Consider the following 24,742-nt stretch of genomic DNA (forward strand, 5'->3'; position numbering starts at 1 on the left):
AGAACTAAATGAAGTTTGAAACAAACAAACAAAAAATACAAACAATAGGCCAGGCACAGTGGCTCATGCCTGTAATCCCAGCACTTTGGAAGGCCAAGGCGGGCGAGTTTGAGACCAGCGTGACCAACATGGAGAAACCCTAACTCTACTAAAAATACAAAAAAATTAGCTGGGTGTGACGGTGCATGCCTGTAGTCCCAGCTATTTGGGAGGCTGAGGCAGGAGAATCGCTTGAACCCGGGAGGCAGAGGTTGCAGTGAGCTGAGATCACGCCATTGCACTCCATCCTGGGCAACAAGAGCGAAACTCCATCTCAAAAAAAAAAAAAAATGATAAATGAAACTAAAAGCTGGTTCTTTGAAAAGATAAATAAAATTGATAGACCATTAGCAAGATTAACCAAGAAAAGACAAGAGAAAATCCAAATAACCTCACTAGGAAATGAAACAGGAGATATTACAACTGACACCGCAGAAAGATAAAAGATCATTGAAGGCTACTATGAACACCTTTGCGCACATAAACTAGAAAACCTAGAAGAAATGGATAAATTCCTGGAAAAATACAACCTCCTAGCTTAAATCAGGACGAATTAGATATTCTGAACAGACCAATAACAAGCAAAGAGATTGAAATGCTAATTTAAAAGTTACCAACAAAAAAAGTCCAAGACCAGACGTATTCACAGCAGAGTTGTACCAGACATTCAAAGAAGAATTGGTACCAATCCTTTTGACACTATTCCACAAGATAGAGAAATAAGAAACCCTCCCTAATTCATTTTATGAAGTCAGCATCACCCTAATACCAAAACCAGGAAAGGACACAACCAAAAAAGAAAACTACAAACCGATATCCTTGATGAACATTGATGCTAAAATCTTTAACAAAATACTAGCTAACCAAATCCAACAACATATCGAAAAGATAATCCACCATGATCAAGTGGGTTTTATACCAGGGATGCAGGGATGGTTTAACATACACAAGTCAATAAATGTGATACACTACATAAACAGAATTAAAAACAAAAGTCACATGATCATCTCAATAGATACAGAAAAAGCATTCGACAAAATCCAGCATTCCTTTATGATTAAAACTCTCAGCAAAATCGGCATACAAGGGACATACCTTAATGTAATAAAAGCCATCTATGACAAACCCACAGCCAACATAATACTGAATGGGGAAAAGTTGAAAGCATTCCCTCTGAGAACTGGAATAAGACAAGGATGCCCACTCTCACCACTCCTCTTTAACATAGTACTGGAAGTCCTAGCCAGAGCAATCAGACAAGAGAAAGAAATAAAGGGCATCCAAATTGGTAAAGAGGAAGTCAAACTGTCCCTGTTTGCTGATGATATAATCATTTACCTTGAAAACCCTAAGGACTCCTCCAGAAAGCTCCTAGAACTGATAAAAGAATTCAGCAGAGTTTCCAGATACAAGATTAATGTACACAACTCAGTAGCTCTTCTATATACCAACAGCGACCAAGTGGAGAATCAAATCAAGAACTCAACCCCTTTTGCAATAGCTGCAAAAAAAAAAAAAAAAAAAAAAGAATACTTAAGAATTTACCTAACCAAGGAGTCAAAAGACCTCTGCAAGGAAAACTACAAAATACTGCTGAAAGAAATCATAGACGACACAAACAAATGGAAACACATCCCATGCTCATGGATGGGTAGAATCAATATTGTGAAAATGACCATACTGCCAAAAGCAATCTAAAAATTCAATGCAATCCCCATCAAAATACCACCATCCTTCATCACAGAATTAGAAAAAACAATTCTAAAATTCATATGGAACCAAAAAAGAGCCCAGATGGTCAAAGCAAAACTAAGCAAAAAGAACAAATCTGGAGGCATCATACTACATGATTTCAAACTATACTGTAAGGCCATAGTCACTAAAACAGCATGGTACTGGTGTAAAAATAGGCACATAGACCAATGGAACTAAGTAGAGAACCCAGAAATAAACTCAAATACTTACAGCCAACTAATCTTTGACAAAGCAAACAAAAACATAAAGTGGGGAAACGACACCTTTTTCAACAAATGGTGCTGAGATAATTGGCTAGCCACATTTAGGAGAATGAAACTGGATCCTCATCTCTCACCTTATACAAAAATCAACTCAAGATAGATTAAGGACTTAAACCTTAGAACTGAAACTGGAAAAATTCTAGAAGATAACATTGGAAAACCCCTTCTAGACATTGGCTTAGGCAAGGATTTCATGATCAAGAACCCGAAAGCAAATGCAATAAAAACAAAGATAAATAGCTGGGACCTAATTAAACGAAAGGGCTTTTGCACAGCAACAGTCAGCAGAGTAAACAGACAACCCACAGAGTGGGAGAAAGTCTTTGCAATCTATACATCTGACAAAGGACTAATATCCAGAATCTACAACAAACTCAAACAAATCAGTAAGAAAAAAACAATCCCATCAAAAAATGGGCTATGGACACGAATAGACAGTTCTCAGAAAGAAGATATACAAATGGCCAATAAACATATGAAAAAGGCCAGGCATGGTGGCTCATGCCTGTAATCCCAGCACTTCGGGAGGCCAAGGTGGGCAGATCACCTGAGGTCGGGAGTTCGAGACCAGCCTGACCAACATGGAGAAACCCCATCTCTACTAAATATACACAATTAGCCAGGCATGGTGGCGCACACCTGTAATCCCAGCTACTCGGGAGGCTGAGACAGGAGAATCACTTGAATCCAGGAGGCAGAGGTTGTGGTGAGCCAAGATCACGCCATTGCACTCCAGCCTGGGCAACAGGAGCGAAACAAAAAAAAAAGAAAAAATGCTCAACATCACTAATGATCAGGGAAATGCAAATCAAAACCACAATGTAATATCACCTTACTCCTGCAAGAATGGCCATAATCAAAAAATCAAAAAACAGTAGATGTTGGCATGGATGCAGTGTACAGGGAACGCTTCTACACGGCTGGTGGGAATGTAAACTAGTACAGCCACTATGGAAGACAGTGTGGAGATTCCTTAAAGAACTAAAAGTAGAACTACCATTTGATTCAGCAGTCCCACTACTGGATATCTACCCAGAAGAAAAGAAGTCATTATTCAAAAGAGATACTTGCACATGCATATTTATAGCAGCATAATTCACAATTGCAAAATCATGGAACCAACCCAAATGCCCATCAATCAACAAGTGGATAAACAAACTGTGAGATATATATATATATATATATATATATATATATATATATGATATATATGTATTTTTTATATATATATTCCATCATATATATATATACATATATATATGATGGAATACTATGCAGCCATAAAAAGGAATGAATTAACAGCATTTATAGTCACCTGGATGAGATGGGAGACTGTTATTCTAAGTGAAGTAACTCCGGAATGGAAAACCAGACATTGTATGTTCTCACTGATATGTGGGAGCTAAGCTATGAGGACTCAAAGGCATGAGAATGATACCATCGACTTTGAGGACTTGGGGGGAAGAGTGGGAGGGGGTGAAGGATAAAAGACCACAAATATGGTGCAGTGTATACTGCTCGGGTGATGGGTGCAGCAAATCTTCACAAATCACCACTAAAGAACTTACTCTTGTAACCAAATACCACCTGTACCCCAGTAACTTATGAACTAAAATAAAATAAATAAATGCATTATCGTCCTACCTCCCACATATTACCTTCATTCCTACAATTTGCTTTTCCTTTTTTCTCTGCTGATATACAGCTTCGCTTCCTTCAAAACATATTTCAAAGTCCAGCTCATCATGGATCCCCCTTAAAGTGCCACTTCATCCTCTAGCCTTAGCTCAGATCTGAAGTATAGCACTGATGGCCAGAGTAATTACGAATGATAATATTAACTACTTATTGTATTTTTGTCATGTGCCAAGCACTCTGTTATGTATTTTAGTAACCCTAATCTTCACATCCTGAGAAGTATTATTATCCCTAATTTACAAATGAGGAAACTGAGGCTAGAGTGACATGTTCAAGGCCACATGAACAGCTATTATGTGGCAAATACAGGGTTCAGACTGTGACTTATTTGGCTGCCAAGCCTGTGTTCTTTCTCTCACAACAAATACTCACTGTGGTACTGCACTGGATTGATAGTGACTTGCTTTGTAAATATCTCCCCCCCACCACCACTATCACCAAAGAAAACGTATGTTTCTCTTATATGTCCTCAATATGCTTGTTGAATTGAGTTGAACAGCTTAAAGCCAGAAAACACATCTCCTATTTTTTTAATATATTCCATCCTTGTGCTCAGCACATAAGGTAATCATTAAATGTTAATGACTAAGTGAAATGGAATAAAATCAGTGTTGTGGTAGCCATTTTTAAGCTTTAAGAGTTTAAATGTGCAGCCCATAGACAGCACCACAGCTGGGAGTGCCATATTGCCATTAAGCCAGAAGGTGGATTCACGGGATGGAAACATTGAAAACAGACACCACAAGAATGGTTAAGTCAGTTTTCCAAACCACTTTCTACAAGTAGCTACTGCTTTCTCCCCCATAATAATTTCACAATGATTAGCCTGCTAGGTGAGAAATCCCAGGCAAAAACCTGCATCTCAGCAGAGTTTAGGGCAACCACTTCAGTATTGGGTCAAGGTGGGAGGTGATGGGGACAACAGGTAGAGTCATTCCCATCTAGCTGGTCAAAAGTGTAAGATAAATGCCATCGAGACACCTATTGTGGGCTTTATCTTTCAAGATAAATGCCTTTATTCTTATAATTAGCTTGATAAAATGCAATCTCACATTCCAACACATATGGATATCAAAATGCATATTTGGTGAGGAATGGTGTCTTATGCTACCAATTTCTGCTTCCTTTGCTTTCTTTGCTCATAGCACAAAATTTCAAACTTTTTTGCCAAAACCTTACTATGTAGCTTTTTAACTTAATTAAATATATAGGCAATTACTGACACCATCTGTCTTCATAGAAAAAGAGTAAGAAGTGACACAAAAGCCTGGGATTCTGAAGAGGATGTTTAGCAAACAAAATCTTCTAGTTCCACTACAGTAATATTTATTTTTAAGAGCCCTTCTGTCATTTTAAATTATTTATGTTTCTTAGAAATAATGAATTTGAATTATACTTGGAAAGTGGTGGCTTTGATATGATTTTTTAAAAAGGAAATATCAGATAATCCATTGCTTTTTCAGTAAAACAAAAACTTAAATCGTTGAACATCTGTTACTAGTACAGTCTAACACAGCACTTAAAATCCTTTAAAATCCCTGAAAACCTTTATCAAGTTACATGAATCTTTTGTATAAATGAAACTGTTTTAGCAATATGTATATTCCTTTAAACATATATTTTGCTTTCTTAAACATAAGATTCATTGTGTTCCCTATTGTTCTGAGCCCTTATAAATAAATACATGACATTGCTTCTCTTCTTAAAGACTTTGTCTTCCCCTGTCATGTTACATTCCTATCCCACCCCAGAATACCTACCTTATGTCTGGTTTTTTTTGTTTGTTTTTGAGATGGAGTCTTGCTCTGTCCCCAGGCTGGAGTGCAATGGTGCAATCTCAGCTCACTGCAACCTCTGCCTCCTGAGTTCAAGCAATTCTCCTGCCTCAGCCTCCCGAGTAGCTGGGGTTACAGGCCTGTGCCACCACACCAGGCTAATTTTTATATTTTTAGTAGAGACAGGGTTTCACCATGTTGGCCAGGCTGGTCTCGAACTCCTGACCTGGTGATCCGCCCACCTTGGCCTCCCAAAGTGCTGGGATAACAGGCGTGAGCCACCGCACCTGGCCTGTTTTTTAATCTTTGTAGATGTCCCCACAAATGTCTTAATATGTAAATGCTATTAAACCAACACACTGGAGCTTGATCAGGTAGTCAGGAACCAATAGAAGTCCAAATAATGCAACAAAATTCACCTTCCATACAGAGGACACAGGTAGGAAATATAAAGAAGAACATGGAGTTTCCCTATCATTGGCAGTCACCACCAGGGAGGACAACTGTGTTCCCCTGCAGCTTTTCCCCAGAATTGGAGGGAGCATGTTTCAAATGCCACGTGGCAGCAACTAAGTTCCGAAGTCAAATAGAAGTGTGCAGGACACAAGGACACTTCTAAAGAGGCTCAATAGAAAGACATTTCTCAAAGAAATGGCACTGTGAAACTTCTATTCATATGAAAGACTTATGGCATACCAAAGAATATGTTATCCCAGATTTTGGGGGGAAGCACTAATGTATATATTTTATATTTTTTATTCACTTGTTAAAGAAAGAAATTTGAAGAAAGTAATTTCATGATGATTTTCTACAAATTGCCTCAAAGATTCTGTATTTAATGCTTAGCAGATACAGGTAGAGCTAAAACTAAGAATTTACACTTATCTGCCATGACTCAATAGCGTTCTAGTGTATTCTCCTGAGAGGAAGCTATACATTAAGAAACAATGCATTGAGTTTTAGAAGAGGTAAAGGAGAAGGAAGGGGAAAAGAGGAAGAGAGGAAGAAAATACCACCCTTAATGCCATTTCTTTCATTTGCTAGAAAACGAACCCAGGGACAAATGGCATCAGAGGGGGCCTGTTCGTTAAAAGCAGACTCTGAGGTGGAGCTCCGCAGAGCAGAGGCCTACCATAGCAGCAGAGCCTGGACAGGTCAGCCGGGACTGTAGAACATTTACTCAGGTGGAACTCCAGGGTGCCTTTCAGCCAGCAGCTACTCAATTGAAATTTTTCCCAGGGCCCTAAAGCTCCACCCACGTTTCTGGAAAGTGCTACAGGACTTTTATCGATCACAGGTAGGAACCTTGGCTTTTTGCCTATACTGAAGGACTGTATTTCTTTGTCCTTATACAGCTGCTATATCATAGGCTCTCAAAGTGCTTTAGAGATAAATAATGGGAAAGGTGAGACAGAAAGGTGTTAAGTGACTTGCCCAAAGTCCCACAGTAAATCACAAGCCTTCCCTGGCTTCAGAGCTCTCTGGCAATTGGGGGAGCTTCTTGCTGTGGCTGCCAGCATCACAGTGACCTCTCACATTCTGCCAAGCGTTTGTTTCCCTCGCCAGGCTGAGAGCAATCACCAGAGTCAAGCACAGTAGAGAAAACCTGGCCTTTTGGGTTAGGCAAACCTGGATCTTTGTCCTTGCCCTGCCGCTGAGCTGTGGAACTTGGCACGTTTCTTGGGTTCTTTGAGCCTCAATTTTCCCTTCATAAAATGGGAGTATGAATACCTACCCCATAAAGCTGTTCAGAGGATGACATAAGCAAATACCACAGTGCCTTGCACTTAATAGGCCCTTAATCTACATCAGTGTCCCATCCTCTTTCCTTTCCCAAGTCTCCCTCCTTGAGTCTGTCCTACATGGTAGCTGCAAGGCAGCTTTCTAAAGATTGCTGCCATCCAAAAGGATGTCCTATTAGCCTGACAGCATGCTGAATCTTTCAAACACGAGTCTGTAGGAAACAGTGGCAAAGTCATGGAATCCAGATTCATCTCTCAGATAACTGAATCCAAAAGGTTCCCTTATGATAAGCATGTAGTACCTGGGATTCAACCCTCTACCATCACCAAATTAGTCAGGATGTATTGGATTATTGGGTTAACTTGATGGGGTTGAGGAAGTGTCCCCATGGAGGGCATAGAGCTTGCAGGGAGCCCCACACCATAGAAGGAGGCTAGAGTGCTTGGAGTCCCCTTGGGTGAGCAACCGGAGGACAGGAGGAAGGTGGAAACATCTGGGACAAAGCTTTCCTGAGCCACCGGCCCACTACCTGAGCAGCCCCTTCTCTTCTGGGTTTGACCATGTCCAGTCCCTCTCAGTCCAGGAGCTGATACAAAGTAAAAGCCTGCTGTGGTGAGTTCAAGCAACAGATTGCCTTTTAGAAAGTGGCACTGTCCCCAGAGCCGAGTCTTTATGCTGATGGAGCCAGATTTATGCTAATAGATACTCTTTCTTCCAGATCATGACTGCTTATGGTGTCCCATATATTAACCCTCACTGGGCATTGGTTTGCTTTCATGTCTGTAGCAGGTATTTTTTACCCATACATGGCAAAGTTTTTTAAGGTTTAGACTAATACCTATAATAAACTCAGAAGGTGGTTTGGGAGGTAGCTTATCACAGGCTCCCACACTTAGTCATCATTCACACACTCAAACAAGTGGCCGTATACATTGTACAGGTATCCATCCTAAATGACTCTGTGTGTGTGTGTGTGTGTGTGTGTGTGTAACAGCTTTAGTGAGATACCATATACCATAAAATTCACACTTTTAAAATATACATTACAATGGTTTTTAGTATATTCACACAGTTGTGCAACCATCACCATTATCTAATTTTACAACATTTTCCTCAACCCCAAAAAAGAATGCTGTACACATTAGAAGTCACTCCCCATACCTCCTTCCCCACAGCCACTGGAAACCATTTTCCATCTCCATGGATTTCCCTATTTGAGACATTTTATATAAATGGGATCATACAATAGGTGGGCTTTTGTGACTGGTTTCTTTCAGTTTCTATAATGTTTTCAGGGTTCCATCATGTTGTAGCACATATCAATGCTTTGTTCCTTTTCATGCCTTAATAATGTCCCATTGTACAGCTATACCACATTTTGTTAACTTAATCATCAGTGAATGGATATTTGGGTTGTGTCCACTTTTTGACTGTTATGAATAATGTTGCAATGGACATTCATATAAAAGTGTTCACATAAACATGTGTTTTCATTTGTCTTGGTTATATACCTAAGAGTAGAACTGATGGGTCAAATGGTAACTCAAAGTTTAACTTTTTTAGGAACTGTCAAACTGTTTTCCAAAGCAGCTGTACCATTTTGCCACCTCACTAGCCGTATATAAGGGTCCCAATTTCTCCATATCTTTGCCAACACTTGTTATTGTCTTTTTATTTCAACCATCCTTGTGGGTGTGAAGGAGCATCTCTTATCTGTGTTTTCAAGGAAGATTTTTTTCCCCTTGTGTTATTTTATTGGATCACCCAGCAAATATTGATTGGGCACTACTTCTATCAGGAGTGCTGTGCTGGGTGTTGTACAGGATGTAGGTATGAAAAAGAGAGGTTCTTGTTCTCAGTTTCATTCTCCTCTCTAGGAATTTCCCAAAAGTAAATAACCTTGCCTTGAATTTGAAATCAAGGGCTCTGAACTCTGGTCTGAACTCTACTCCTGACCAAGTCTCTTCCCCTTGTGAGCCTCATGCCTGGGGTTTGAGGGGACTGGACTAGACCAACTCTAAGGCCGTAGCTCAGACAGTCCATATTTCTTGCCTATATATTCTGCAACCAAGGTTGTTCTTTACTTAAAAATTCTGGTTTCCTGGAACTGTCAAAGAAACTGGAAAGGAAAGGGGAACTCTGCAGCCAACTCATTGCACTGATTAGGGCCAATGCCACATGCTCATCCTTACTGAGAGGGGATTTTGCTTTGCACGATGGTCATCAAAGGCTGTTCATAGGAATCTTCCCCAATGGGATCCACACAACAAGAGCTCTTCTGCTTTGAAAATCCTCACAGAAGCCTTTTGGAAATCATTTGAAGTGACAGTAAAGGAGCACTTCTCAACTAAAAGAATCCTTCACCAGCCCTGCCATTTATAGCATGGAAATTAAAGAGGGAGAATAACTATCTACAGTATGGGATTACTATATTGAATTGCCATGGAAGGCGCATATACAATTACTAGTCCTAGAAACCTGAAATAGGTTATAAAAATTGTGTTTTCATGTTTATTATAAATTAGTGCTTAATGTCAAAATAAGAAAGCATTCCAAAAATTCATAATAAAAAAGCAAAGAAGTGCTTAAAAATAAATGAGTATATTCTGTATCTTTATAAATAATAGTTGGGCCATTGGTCTTGAAAGTAATAGAGGGAGGGTCATAAATGCATGGAGGCTGCAAAAGAAACTCAGAAAAGGAAGCAGAGAAAGCAAGAGTACATTAAAAGATTTGTGATATTTTTAATAAAGGTGAAAAATATAAATACAGCTGCTGATGATGAAAGTTTAAGTTTCAAGATTTTCCATGTTTGATCCTCAAATTAATTTTAGATATAGTTTCTGCATATCCTGAACGAATTTCCAAAGTCGCAGAGAAACTTGGCACTCTGAAGAAATTGATCTACTAATGCTGGCAATGAAGTGTCATAGAAAGAACTGGCCTGGAAGTCAGGAACTTGGGCTTTGATTCTAGTTCCTCCCCTAAATGTGGGACCTGAGAAGTCATTTCACCTCTCAGAGTCCTCACCCATAAAATGAAGAGATGAGAAGGATGGAGGTCATTCTCAGTCAGCCAGGACAGTACTAGTTAAGACCTCCCTGAGCCCTGAGTATTTTTAGTTTTAGAGATTCCATCCTACATCATATCAAATGTATTCAAATCCATTTCATCTATTCCATGAGGATAATCATGGAACATGATTTAGACATAACTGTATTAGTGTTGTGTTGTACCTGACCGACATGTTCCATTTGGTTGATATTTTTAAAACATTGTTATTTTGCAGTTTTCTTTTCATATTTGGGAGCCAGGAACCTTTTTTTCAGAATCCAAAAGTTTTGAAGGCCTTTGAAAATCATGGAAGCCTTAGGTATGCCTGGCCCTGAGTGCTAAGTGGCAGGGCACAGATGGTTTGCAGCCTCTTACCCCACCAACTCCAAACACCCCATAGAAGGCAGTGTCCAAGGGGATTGGTACAGAGATGGAAGCTCTAGTTGCTCAAAGATAGCTTCATGGAGCTGTGATTTAAGTCATGCCCAAAAAAGTTGAGTAGGATTAATAGAGACAGAGGGGAAGGCCTCTAAGCTGAAAACCAAGAGGCTCAATTGCTGACCAGGGTGACTGCCCTGTACAGCCACAACTGCTGTTCTTCACGTCTCCAAGAGACTGGGCTATCCCAGCAGCTGCCACCAGGTGGCAACAAGCCAAGCGACTGCTCTCCCCCTGCCTATTGATTTAGGCGGAGGGCCTATTGCATCTTAATGTCATGCAAACAACTCTTACCAAATATCATAATCATATTAATATTTTACTAATTGAAAATTCTTACAGTGGGGTGTACCAAATCCTTTAAAATTAAGCATGAGGTGTGTTGTTTACCACAATGGAGAGCTCCATGCTGTCTGGAGATTCAGTGATCCAAGTGGGAAAAAAAAAGATGTCATTTAGTAACTGCCTAAGAAAACGTGTTCTGTTTATAATAGCTGGGATTCTGAGGCCTGTATTTAAATAGCATCTGCAAAGTTAAATGCGCTCCCTGTCTCTGAGAAGCAGGCAAGAACACAGAAGTCAAGAACCAAGTGAATTCTTACACCTGCTCCAACTCTGCTCCCAACAGTCAGATGGGGAAGAAGAGGTCAGGACCCAAAACAGATTTGTGTCTGCCAGGCCTCTGTAGTAACAGTCTCACACACTATCTCATTTAGCCACTGAATCCACACATATCCCTCAGGGATAGGTCCCATCAGGACTATATTAATAGACAAGGAAATAGGCCCAGAGAGGGGAAAGAAGTTGCTTAAGACCACAAGGCCAGCACTCCCAGTGAGGTCCTGTGACTCTGGTCCAGGGCACTCTCTGTCCTGAGAAAGCCATCCACCTCTCCCAAGCCATGGTCCCCTCCAATCCCATTACTCTCAAGCTGCTGTCACTTCTTTTCTCCCCTACCAAGCTGCCCCTGTCCTTCTCCACCTTACTGCATCTTAGCCTAAATGTGATGAGAAGTGGGCTGAGCTGCTTCTGCCTTGTCCCCTGGGGAAGGCCTCAGGTCCTATAGACCTCACTTCTCACCAACCCAGGAGAATCTTGAGCCCCAGGCACAGAAGTGAGAGCAGAGAAAAAGCTGCTTCCCTCCCAGGAACTGATTCTGTTTTATCCCTAGAGCCTAGCCATGCACATCCTCCTGATTTTACAGCTGCAAAAGGAGAAAAAGTGCCTGAGATTTCAACCCACCCTCTATAACATGCTTTAACAAAGGCATCTCAAACTTAACCGATCTGAAATCTTGATTTTACCCTCCAAGGTATTTCTCTGGCATTCTGCCCCAGTGGGAAATGGTAACGCTATTCTTCCATTTTCTTCGGGGTGGAAGTTTTGGAGATACTTTTGGCTCCTTTTTCTCATACTGCACATCCAATCCATCAATAAGTCCTTTTAGTTCTACTTTTGAAAAATATCTATAATACAACCACTTCTCCCACCTTCCAGTTACCAGTGCGGTCCAGCCACCATCATCTCTTACCTCAATTACTGCATGTCTTCCTAACTGGACTGCCTGTTTCCATCCTTGCACCCTCAGGGCCTCTTGTCACTTCAATTAGAGTCACATAAGTTAGCTCACATCACTCCTCCACTCAACACTCTCCAGTGCATTCCCAGCCTCCACAGCTGTAAAAAGGAAATAAGCCCTTGGCTCTGTACTTAGCCAAACCAGTAAAACAGAGGGAACCATGGCCTACCCATGGCTGTATTCTCTACCAACCAGAGGAGCTGGGCAGGTGACTGAGCACTTGGTCTTACTCTAGAAAAAATCAAGTGGTCCAATGCTGGATTTTCTGTTGAATTGGGGCTGTGAATGCTGTGAACATGGGCAGAGAGGTGACTCACACATCCCTTGGCCAACCAACTACTAAGCATGATGGGCCGTGTATCACAGTTCGCCCTGAAGGCCGGATGCCATTTCTGGCGTGGGTGAATTCTTGGTGCTGCATGTCTCAGAGTTGGCTTATTTGGAGGGCCTGTCTTTTTAAAAATTCTCGGCAATATGATAAATATACACAATTCCCTGTTAGCCTCATAGATACATCTGGAGGCAACAGAGGGAGGATTCACCCAGACTACTATCCCCAGTGAGTGATTAGTTAAGGAAAGTGTGGCCCAGAGAGGCAACTTCTTTTGGGCCACAGATATTTGTCTCAGACCCTGATACCAAAAGCTGGGGCCTTTAGTGGGTCATTTATCCTGTCTGAAATCTCTGGTTCTTCTTACAAAGAGAAAAAGAGGAAGAAGAAGACAAGAAAACTTAGAGATGAGTCTGCAGAGCATCTTTGGATTCATAAAGCTCTGAAATCCTGATTCTTCAGTGAGTGTTATTTGATCTATAAATTAGTCTCTGAGTCCCATACATGCCCTGATGCCCAAGGAGAAGGGTAGCAAGAGGCGACACTAAACCGTTTGCTAAGAACTGTATTTGCACAGAATGTAGGGCCTAGGCACATCTGCCCACATCTGTGTGCTCTGCCACCCATTCATCCCACCTGTCACCAGAAAGAGGCAGAAGTAGCAGGGGTGAGCAGGCAGCCTCCATCTGCCGAGAACACCTCAGGCAAAAAGGGCTCAAGACTGGGCTTCTCTCCCACCCCTCCCCACACAGAAGCATGTCTCTACATTGTCATCTCAAAGCTTGCGGCCCAGATCCTGGGAACAGAACAATTCTGGGCAATCTGACCTCTGCCTGACTCCTGCCCTGTCTACTGGCTTTCACCTGCCCAGGCCTCCAAATGCAGCTGTGGTTCACACGGCATCCAGCACAGTAGCAGCTGAGGAAGGCAGTGGAGAGCAGGGGCCTCTGCAGCACTTCTGCCCTCCCCACCCCACTGGCCCTGCTCCTTTGCAGGTTACAATGCACTTCTTTACAACCAATCCAATAGAAATAGAATTCAGCCAGGCACAGTGGCTCAGGTCTGCAATCCCAACACTTTGGGAGGCCAAGGCGGGAGTATCATTTGAACCCAGGAGTTTGAGACCAGCCTGGGCAACAAGATCTTGTCTCTACAAAAAAGAAAAGAAAAAAAAATAGCAGTGTTTGGTGGTGCAAACCTATAGTCCTAGCTACTCAGGAGGCTGAGGCAGGAGGATCGCTTGAGCCCAGGAGCTCAAGGCAGCAGTAGTTTTATTATTATCTTATTATTAATACTTTCTTATTAATGAGATACTTTACATTCTTTTTTACATCCTTAGTCTTCAAAATCTGGTGTGCGTTTGTACCATTTCAAGTGCTCAATAGCCACATGTGGCTAGTGGCTACCATATTCGATAGTGCAGATCTAGAATATACATGAAAGTCTATATACAGTTGCAGTTATCATGATTCTGCTAATGTTAACATTGGCCGGTAACATTTTGTTATATTCTCATCTAGTCTTTTCTACATATATTAGTTTTGCAAAGCTGAAGTAATGTTGCTTATGTAACTTACTATCCTCCTTTTGCTGTTTTGTGCATCTTCCTAAATTCATCAAAAGTTACTCACAACCACTGTCTCTAATTATATCAGACTATCCCATCACTTGGATGTCTTAGTCTTTTTAGCCACTGCCAAAATGTTGGACAGCAACAGTGTTTCAGTAATATAAGTAATACTGAGATGATTATTTTTTGTATTCCTTGTGCTCTTAAGACCTTGATATAAATCTCTCTAGCATACTAACCATGTTTAACAAAGTGACCTTTAATCAGTCAAACAACTGGCAACAAGTGATTTCTGACTCACAGCTGAGACACCTTAGGTTCTCATCACTCACCTTTGACACCTGGTTCTGCAACCTAGGGCAACCACTTCACTTTTCACACCACAGTCACTCCATTTATAAACTAACTGTATTAAGTGATTTTTAAGGGTCTTTCTAGCCCTAACCTTCAGTGATATTTTTCCCTCACCCTTGCATCTAATCAATTAACCTGTCAAGCCAGTTATTATAAGTTATCATAAGCAAGGCATGTCAAAGCCACCACATAAACATTTTAAATTCATCCAAGTCTCCCATGCCCACTCATAGTGCTTTGTTCAGGCCCCCATCATTGCTCACCTAAAGTGGGACAAGAGTACCTAGTGCTGAGAGATTAGATTCTAAAGTTATCATCAGAGTCCCAAATCAAGAATAGGATTAAATGGGCTGGGCTCGGTGCTTATGCCTGTAATCCCAGCACTTTGGGAGGCCGAGGTGGGTGGATCATTTGAGGTCAGGAGTTGGAGACCAGTCTGGCCAACATGTTGAAACCCCGTCCCTACTAAAAATACAAGAATAGGATTAAATGAGAGGTGTGAGAACACATGGGCCTGGCACGGAGGAGGTGCTCAGTGAATATTTGCTGCATTTGAATCTGAAACTAGCCTCAAGTGACGCACCTGGATCTCATTCCCTAAAAGTTAAGGAAGAGGAGTTCACAGTGAAACACTGGAATTGCGAATGTACCCTGCTGCATGCCCTGCCCCAGACACTAGGTGCTGCAGGAAGACAAAGACTTGGCAGCATCCCCTAAAGGGCTGACAGTCTAGAGGGGGAGATAGGAACCCCTGTGCACAAAACAAGCATGCCTCAGGCGATGTCTTCAATGGAAAGACCAGATGGAGAACAGAACAATTATCTGAGCAAATCAGGCAAGCCTGCTGTTGAGGAAAAGGCTGAAGAAAATTTGTCCTCCTGTTTCCTTTGAGAACCAAGGGGTTAGGACAGCCAGAGGAAGCAAAAGCATTTCAGCTCTAGAAACAGAGTTCTGGTCTGTGCTATATGATCTTAGGCAAACTATGTGGCTGCTTTTTTATCTCAGTATCTTCATCTGTAAAATGGAGACAGTAATACCAATCTTGCACAAACCTACCCGCCTACTGGACTGAGTTGTGAGGTTGAATAGAACAATTACCTATGGGGAAAACAGTTATTAAACGGGTGACCTAATAGCTAACATAGACAACGGACAATGTGCCTCCTAAGAATCTGCTCTGAAAGGAAATGTTTAGTCATCATAAAAAGCATCTGTAATGAACTTTGTTTAATTTCGTTTATTTCCCTATTTTTATTAAATAGACTTGGGGTCTCGTTATGTTGCCCAGGATTGTCTCAAACTCCTGGCCTCAAGTAGCTTCCTGCCTTGGCCTCCCAAAGTGCTGAAATTACAGGCATGAGCCACTGCACCTGGCCTGCCTTATAAATTATAAAGTTCAGTAAAGGTTGGGTGCGGTGGCTCATGCCTGTAATTTCAGCACTTTGGGAGGCCGAGGTGGGCAGATCACAAGGTCAGGAGTTCAAGACCAGCCTGGCCAAGATGTTGAAACCCCGTCTCTACTAAAAATACAAAAAAAAATTAGTCAGGTGTGGTGGTGCACACCTATAATCCCAGCTAATCCAGAGGCTGAGGCAGAGAATTGCTTGAACCTGGGAGGTGGAGGTTGCAGTGAGCCGAGTTCACACCACTGTACTCCAGCCTGGGCGACAGAGTGAGACTCTGTCTTTAAAAAAAAAAAAAAAAAAAAAAAAAAAAAAAAAAAAATATATATATATATATATATATATATATATATATGGCAATTTCATGTGCATTTGTTTTGTTTCCAAAACCCTGTCAGTATTATCATTTGTTCCTTTTACATTTAAGGATACTGAGATTTTGCTCCTTTTACACTTAAGGATACTGAGATTGAGAGAGCTTAACCAACTCATTGCAGTTCCCACTGTGAGGTCCAGATTTAAGCTCTGTGACTCCATGGTTCTCACTCTTTCCCCTACACTGTGCTGCCTTCCTATTAAAATCCTTATTACCAAAGCATTAATATTATTAACATAAATATTAATAATGTTTGTTATATATGTTTCCCTTTGATCAAGGACACTAAAACCTCAAAATAGAAACTCTGAAAAAAAAAGTCTGACATGCAAGAATAGCAAGCTCACTTTCTCATATTAAGGGAAAGTAGCTGTCCCCATCTGATTTACATTTCATGCCATACAGCAGGAAATATTTAAGTTGACAAATAGGATATTTACAACTGCAACAGATACTTGGCAGTTAGTTTTTAACAATTGTTGCAAATGTGATTTATTTGCTATTATAAAAGGGCATTACTGTGCGAATATGACTCCTGAAATTAGCTTCAGTTTAGCAAGGGGCCTTGACAGCTTGACCTCTTAATATCCTTATAATGACGCCATTTACATTCAATGCTTACTCAAGTCACTCACTGCTAGATTTGTTTCAGAGGAGTCCACTCTAGGGCAGATGTATTATGTATTTTAACACACAGAGTTGGTGAGCGGGGTAAATGTAGGCCTTCTAAGAGGAAAAACTGTTTAATCAAGTCTTCATGAAAATGTGTGAGTTTCCAACTTCCTACAGTGAAAATGCATTATGCTAATTACAGCATACTCCAGAAATACTTCATGTTTTCTCCACAAGACATTTTCATGGCATGTCTTATATTAAACACAAACGTTCTGATCCTCTGCAACTTTAGTTTTTAATTTCACTGGAGAACTGTTACACAGGTTAAGGATTGGCTGGGCCAGGATCAGGGAATGGGAAGAAGGTAGACTTGGAGCCAGGTAGAATTGGATTCAGATCCCAACACCACCACTTCCTAACTCAATGGACTTGGGTACCTCCCGGAACCTCGGTTTCTTCATCTGTGACATGGGGTTGTTATTTTTTAGGCTGCCACAGAGATCCGAGATATTTATGATTCACCCAGCTTCATAAAAACTGCAGGTACTTGATACATGGGGCCAGTTGTGTTTTTGTTGCTTGTTTAAAGCTCAAAGGTCACCTTCATGATGCAGCCCTGATTTCATTAGACAAACCCAGTCTGTCCTTTCTTTCTGCTTCAATAGTACTTTGTTCCACCCCATTATTTTATCACATATAAAATTCTATTGTTTAATTGGATATGTGTATGTATCTGTCTTCACCTTCTTTTTTTTTTTTTTTTTTGAGACGGAGTCTCACTCTACCACCCAGGCTGAAGTGTAGTGGTGTGATCTCAGCTCACTGAAACCTCTGCCTCCTGGGTTCAAGCGATTCTCGTGCCTCAGCCTCCCAAGTATCTGAGATTACAGGCGCACGCCACCATGCCCAGCTAACTTTTGTATTTTTAGTAGAGATGGCATTTCGCCATGTTGGCCAGGCTGGTCTCAGGTGATCCTCCCGCCTCGGCCTCCCAAAGTGCTGGGATTACAGGTATGAGCCACTGTGCCAAGCCTGTCTTCACGTTCTTGATGGCAGGGCCTATGCCTATTACCTTTGACTCTCCAGTGACTAGGACGATGATATGCCTTGAACATTGAACTGAGGAGGATTCCAGGGTTGCTTCTGGATTCAGTGTGGGGATGGAGGATGACAAGGACAATTAAGGTTGATCTGCCACAGGAGAGGGAAGAAGAAACACATGACCTACTTTTATCATTGCCAGTTTAGCACATAGTAGATGCTCAGTACATATTTGTCAAACGAATTAATGGACACTACTCAGTTACCTAGCAGTTGACATTAACTTATAACTAATGTCTATTTTTTAAAGCATTTTAACTTTAATTTTTATTGCACCATAGTATTCTTCTAACAATACTGTGATACAGCTAGGATAAGGTGTTATCACCAATTGACAATTGAGAATACTGTGACATTGTAGGATTGGTAAAATAAGATTACCCTTCACTCTCATGAGAAAATGGGGGTAGACCTAAGACTTAGAGGCCAACAATAAGTTTCCCTTAAATATCATATTGAGGTTCCCAGAGGGGCTGTCACTACTTTTTCCAAAATCAGGGCAAACTGCCTTTTCTCATATTCATCACTCTTTTCCCCTCTTTCTGCTCTACTGTAGTTCCCCACCCTCCAAAGCTTCTGTCCAGTCTCATTTTCTCAGTAGAAAACCTGGCACTGACCACCTGCACTGACCTGCAGGCCCTGGGCAGAAAAATCAAAGTCAACATGAGCTTTTCAAGACTCGGCATCTCTGTGAGATTGTCTTGGCCAAGTATTTCTGTAACTTCCCGCAAGAATTTTGAATCTTCTGATTAGAATCAGACTCCATTTCTCAGTTGAGCAATGTAGAAACAGAAGCAAAAACATCTACTCTATTAAGACACGTGGTCACTGGTTTCACTAGTCTGGTATAGTTTGGTCTGGTTAGGCAGAGGTGGGGCCTTCGCTACTGTTTGCTGATCTCACCCTCACTTCTACGGCTCCTGTTTTAATCAGGTGTGGGCAACGGGCCTTAACCTCGCATATAGTGACCAGCTGGCCCTGACTCAACTCACCTTATACCTGACAAACGGCCATCTGGATTGCAGTTTGAGCACCCTGGAAGTGCCCTGCTTTGTTCCAAAGGAAAGGAAGAAAACCAACCGCATTAGTGCGCTATCGGTGCCGGTAAGCAAGAGGTGCTTCCTGAAGGTTCTCGGTGTTCAGCAACACCCACTGCCACTGCCTGAGCTCTGTCTAGGAGCCAGGATCTTTGAGTACAGGAAGAAGAAAGAGCCTCAGGCAAGTCACTGGTCCTGTCTGAGCAGGGTCTGGAAATGCTAATGTGTTGGTCAGAGGAAAGGGAAAAGCCATCCCTGAATGAAGCTGCAATCTGTGGAAATGTGAAAGAGCATGGGACTCTCCTCTCCTTGTTCCGGGCAGGTACACCTACACCCATTGCCTCAACTACCAGCTGTTTTGCACAAAACCCATATTGTTCTAGCCCCACTCTCTTTTGTAAGCTTCAGATTCGTGGGTCCAAAATTCTATAGAACATCTCTGCTTCGAATCCTCAGAGTCAAGATATCCAAAACTGCATCGCATTTGTCTTTCTTCCTCCTGTACTTCCTGTTAGTGGATCAGGCCAGAGGCTGATAAGATAACCCCCAGCCCCACATCCAGTCAGCAAGCAGGGTGTGTTGAGTCTAGCTGCCAAAATGCCGCTAACCTGACCCCTCCTCTCTCTCCACAAAGATAGTGTCTTAGTTTCGGCTTCCACCATCTCACATCTGTATTCCTCCTAAGATTCCCTGTCCCTGCCTGTGCCCTCAGCCTAAACAGACACAGCAGCCAAGGTGGCAAGGTGAAAAGCCAGTCTGAGCATGTTGTTCCCCTGTGTGTAATTTTGAATGGACTCCTGTGATCTTCAGGAAAATCCCACTTCCCAGCTTGGTTAAGGAGCCCCATCATGATCCGCCTCTTCCCACAGCTGCCACCTCCCTTCTCATCGCTGCTTCGTCAGTGAGGGGGCCAGGGCCAGGGCCAGAGTCCTGGGGCTGGCTGCGGGTTACCAACCTCAGCACCCTGAGCAACAAAGGGCATAGCCCTGTGGGGACAGTGGGCACTTGATTGAATAGGCTAGGTTGGTCATGGAGAGAGAGAACAAAGGCCAAGGGGACCAGATGCCCTTTGTACAAGAGTGTACTGGGGACTCTGGCCACGGTGCTCTCACAGCTGCCAGAGGGTTTCTTTGGCCTTTCCTTACAACAGTGGGCTTCATACTTTTTTGCAAATGAAGCTCTACTTGAAATCTAAATATGTCAACCAGATAAAAGAGGAACTCTAGTGATTAATGGGACCCAACATGAGTGTCCCAGAGATACCTTTTCCAAGCAGTCTCCTGCCTCTCTGTGAACCCCTTTGGGTCCAGGAGACACCTCTGGATTTGAATAATATTTGTTTGACTCCTCCCAGGATCTCTGCAGTCACCATAAGGAGGGCACTTGATGTCTTGGGGGGGCTCAGGCAGCCTCCTTCTTCCCCTCTTCTTCATCCAGTTGTCCAGTCAGGTACCAGGAAGAACCTTGCTCACAGGAATCCCCTTGATCTCGTTCCTTAGTAAGAAGAGAAGCAGAGTTGGGCTGGAGAGGAGAAACAGACCTCTTTTAATTATGACCCAGGACCTTGCTAAGAGGCTTTCAAGTCCAACTCCACCTGTGGTCTCCATCCTCACCAAAGAGACCTGAGAGACCCTATGTTCAATGCTAGAGGGAGAAACAGCAGTGACACTTGAGCCCTTCTGGCCAGTGAACCTAAGTCTATGCCATTTCTGCAAGAAGCTGGGGGTCAGGTGTGGTGGCTCACGCCTGTAATCCCAGCACTTTGGGAGGCCGAGGTGGGCAGATCATTTGAGCCTAGGAGTTCTAGACCAGCCTAGGCAACATGGCAAAACCCTGTCTCTACAAAAATACAAAAATTAGCCAGGCATGGTGGTGCATGCCTATAATCCTAGCTACTGGGGAGGCTGAGGCAAGAGGATCACTTGAGCCCTGAAGGTTGAGGCTGCAGTGAGTCATGATCGTGCCATTGCACTCCAGCCTGGTTGATAGAGTGAGACTCTGTCTCTAAAAATAAAAATAAAAAGCTGGAAGCAGAGTGGTATTCAGCACAAGACTTCCAAAGACAATTGCAGCTTTTAAGTATGTTGCTTCAGAAGGCTATCAGCAAAAGTTGTGCTTTGAATGAGAAGCACTCTCCCATTTTCCCCATGTTGCCTATAGGTTTCATTCCTAGCTATAGGCAACATTCTCCTGTGATCAAGTCTTAAGCACTTTTAGGAACTGCATGCACACAAAAGGGAGGCATTATGATCTTCAATAAGGCCAATGCCTCTTCAATCACTGGAGAAAAGCTATGCAGGTTTTCTGGTGTAGGAATAAATTGAAAGTGCTTTTCATTTTAGAAATATATAAACAGATGTTCCCACCTGTGTGCCACTATGCTTGGGTTGTGCACACACCCTCCTGTGCATGTGTACACACATGATCAGCGATTTTTTTAAAAAGCATGTGCACATGCACACGCGGTACAACTCACAAGCAAATCGAAGCTTCCTGAACAAGCGTGAACAGACTATGATGCCGTCAAGTTTACGAACAGGCAGCTGATAGCCCCCTTTGAAGACTGAAGGAGAAGAAAATGCACAGATGAAACCACAATGATAATGAGAGCACATTCAAAGCTAATGCCTATAAAATGCTTCCAGTGTGGGCCCTTTTCTTTAATAATATGCTCTATAGAAGGAAAGCAAACACCTTCCTGGGCTCTCAGAAGAGCTGTTGTCTCATCTCAGAAACAGGTGGCAGAACTGTCACTCAGACCCACTTAGACCAGGTGAATGGGTTTCTGATTCACTGACTTCCACAAAGAACCACTTGAAGGTGTAAACAGGGCCTGATAAATCCCAGGAGTGCGTGTTTTAGAAATGAAAAGGAATTGCCTAACAGTGTTTTAACTTTCAATTAATGTTCTGTTCAAACCGGCGTCAATCATTACCCTTTTCTGTCAGTTTTTCACTCTTCCTCACTCTTTCTGGACCCTCCATACCATGGTTGGTGAGTGTCCAAAAGGGAACATCTTTGCAAACATCTTAACACAACCCAAGTCATTTATACACATTTTAGCAGCACATGATCTGTAATGAATGATTAAGTAAAACCTTTTGTGTTAAATTATGATGTTAATAATGATTCTGTCTCCTGTAATTTATTATAAATTCTCAAATGCTTCGGGTTTGATTTTGATAGAATGCAGCAACAACAGAGTTTATGTGATGACTTTATTTTTAGAACTCCTTCTTTGAAGGCACACATTTCCCTGCTACTGCTGCTACTGTAATTATGTACAAAACCCATCACTCATTAGAGTTAGGATACATTATCTTCTAGACAGATGAGGCTAAATAAGCAACACATTAATAATTCAGAGAGCAGTTCATTATGCATGTGGATGCCTGCTTCGTAACTGAAATAAGAACCTCATCAGCCTCTGCCAACCCTTAAACAATAGTTCTGTGTTATTGCAGCCACATTCAAGTTTACGCTTGTTAAACTGCTACTTGGATTATTTTATCAAACATTCATTTATTTGTGGTCCCTTACTGATGAGAACAGATTTTGGAAGCTCCTTTTTTAAGTTAATGGTTTGAGCAATGGGTGTTATTAATTCTCAGAATATTATAAACATGATTAATTTTCAGGCAGAGATTTATTACATAAGGATTTCAACTATGTCAACTGAAATGCATCACTGTCAAAACAAGTATCATGGCGAAAATAGAATATGTTCCACACTTCAAGTGCTGGTGCTCAGAACTAAATCAATTTAAATTGTGGCTGAAGCAAAATTATATTCTCCAGTGAAAAGGAATATTTTGAGCTTCCTTTATTTAGCTTGAAGCATTCTTGTTAGATTGTGATTTAGAAAGGTAGTTTAATAAGACTAGACTTCTACCAAGAATATTTTGTCTTTTTTTTTTTTCTCCTGTTTTACTAGAAAAGGCTATCTCTGAAATTCCCACCTATGCCAAATGTAGCCAGTGGACATTTGGAGTGAAGAGTACTGGTCTGGGAGTTAGGGATCATGAGTTCTGATCTTCTCTTCTGGCCTCAGTTTCCTCATTTGTAAAATAAAGGAGGGCTACATGATCCCCAGGGTCACTTGCGGGATTTGATCTTATGGGGCCTATAGAAATGGACTCTGCACCAAGCCTGGCCCAGGCCGCCTCATGTGTTGCGGATGGCTGAAGGAAGGGACATCTCCTGTACGGGGACACAGGAAGGGCCCATCCCTCTATACTACAGCCTTCGCTTAAAAGGTCTTTTTCTTGCAGAATCTTTTAGAAAGGAGTAATATTGTAATGGGTCATATCCTAAGTTCTCATCAGCCTTTACTTTAGCCATCGGTCACTACTTTCAGCAAGAATCAACTAGAAGTAAATTCTGCAGATACTGACCCAATGCCTATTTTGTGCCAGGCACTCTACTAAGCACAGAGGATATAAGGGTGAGTAGCAAAGCCCTCCACTTTATCAAAGGACACAGAGCCTTTACTCCACCCCAGGTACTTTACTAAGTGCTTTCTATGAATCTTTTTGCAGTCTAATATATTAGGCAGGTGCTGTTATTATGCCCATTTTTAGATAGGAAGACGAGGTTAAGAGATGTTAAGCAATTTGTTAAAGGTCAGTAGGCAAGCAAGTAGGGAAGCCAAGATTTAACCTCGGCCTGTGTTTAACTGTGACACATTCCAACCTGTGTTGCATCAGTGGAGGATCAGTGATCCAGCCCCAGAGTGGAGCTTATGCTCATCCCTGAAGAAGTCCCTTGTTGAGGCCATAGAGAAAGCTCTTCTTTGAAAAGAGGATGTATTTCCCTGTGTGACATGGTTGTCTCCAGCAATATTGCCGTTATCCATTGGCTTCTCATCTGCTCTGAGCTCAGCCTCAGCTTCTGAGTCTCACACAGAAGCACTAAATGGACCGGATGTTCATAGAGGAGTCTTAGGGTGTTTGTTTGTTTGTTTTGAGACGGAGTCTCGCTCTGTCACCCAGGCTGGAGTGCAGTGGCGTGATCTTGGCTCACTGCAAGCTCCACCTCCCGGGTTCACGCCATTCTCCTGCCTCAGCCTCCCGAGTAGCTGGGACTACAGACGCCTGCGACCACGCCCAGCTAATTTTTTTGTATTTTTAGTAGAGACGGGGTTTCACCGTGTTAGCCAGGATGGTCTCGATCTCCTGACCTCATGATCCACCCCCCTCGGCCTCCCAAAGTGCTGGGATTACAGGCGTGAGCCACCACACCTGGCTGGAGTCTTAGATTTTAAAAAGAACATGTAACTGGACATAGTTTCCTATACATAGCACAGATTTCCAAGCAAATAACACAGAGCATGGAAAAGAGCATGTCACTTATACCACGAACCATATAGAAAAGCTTGACTATGTTTTTTAAAAAATAAACAGTTCACACACTAAAAATATGCATGAAATATACATCTTCAACTCTTGTCTTCAAAATCAAGTTTAATGGGGTCCTCTTAATTTTTTGAAATACATAATATATTCACATGGTTCAAAAGGCAAAAGGTGGAAACAGTCAAACATGGACAAATCTCCTTTCCATTGATCAGTTCCCACCTCATCCTACAAAGGTAACCACCATTCTGTGTCTA

The 24,742-nt window shown here is 42.0% G+C and overlaps 1 protein-coding gene across 9 annotated transcripts in view; it reads left to right on the forward strand.

Moving 5' to 3' along the window:
* IQCH (IQ motif containing H) overlaps positions 1-24,742 on the forward strand; it is a 250,784-nt gene that overhangs the window by 195,378 nt on the left and 30,664 nt on the right. For 8 of the 9 annotated variants that reach the window (XM_012507362.2, XM_003267135.2, XM_030814630.1 and 5 more), the window contains one exon: positions 19,028-19,198. The exons of the other annotated variant lie outside the window; for it this stretch is intronic. In XM_012507362.2, coding sequence (XP_012362816.1) covers positions 19,028-19,198 — 171 coding nt within the window. The remainder of the gene's footprint in view (positions 1-19,027; positions 19,199-24,742) is intronic. 9 annotated transcript variants of the gene reach the window in all.

This window comes from Nomascus leucogenys, chromosome 6, assembly GCF_006542625.1.
Source record: "Nomascus leucogenys isolate Asia chromosome 6, Asia_NLE_v1, whole genome shotgun sequence".
Taxonomy (NCBI): Eukaryota; Metazoa; Chordata; class Mammalia; order Primates; family Hylobatidae; genus Nomascus; species Nomascus leucogenys.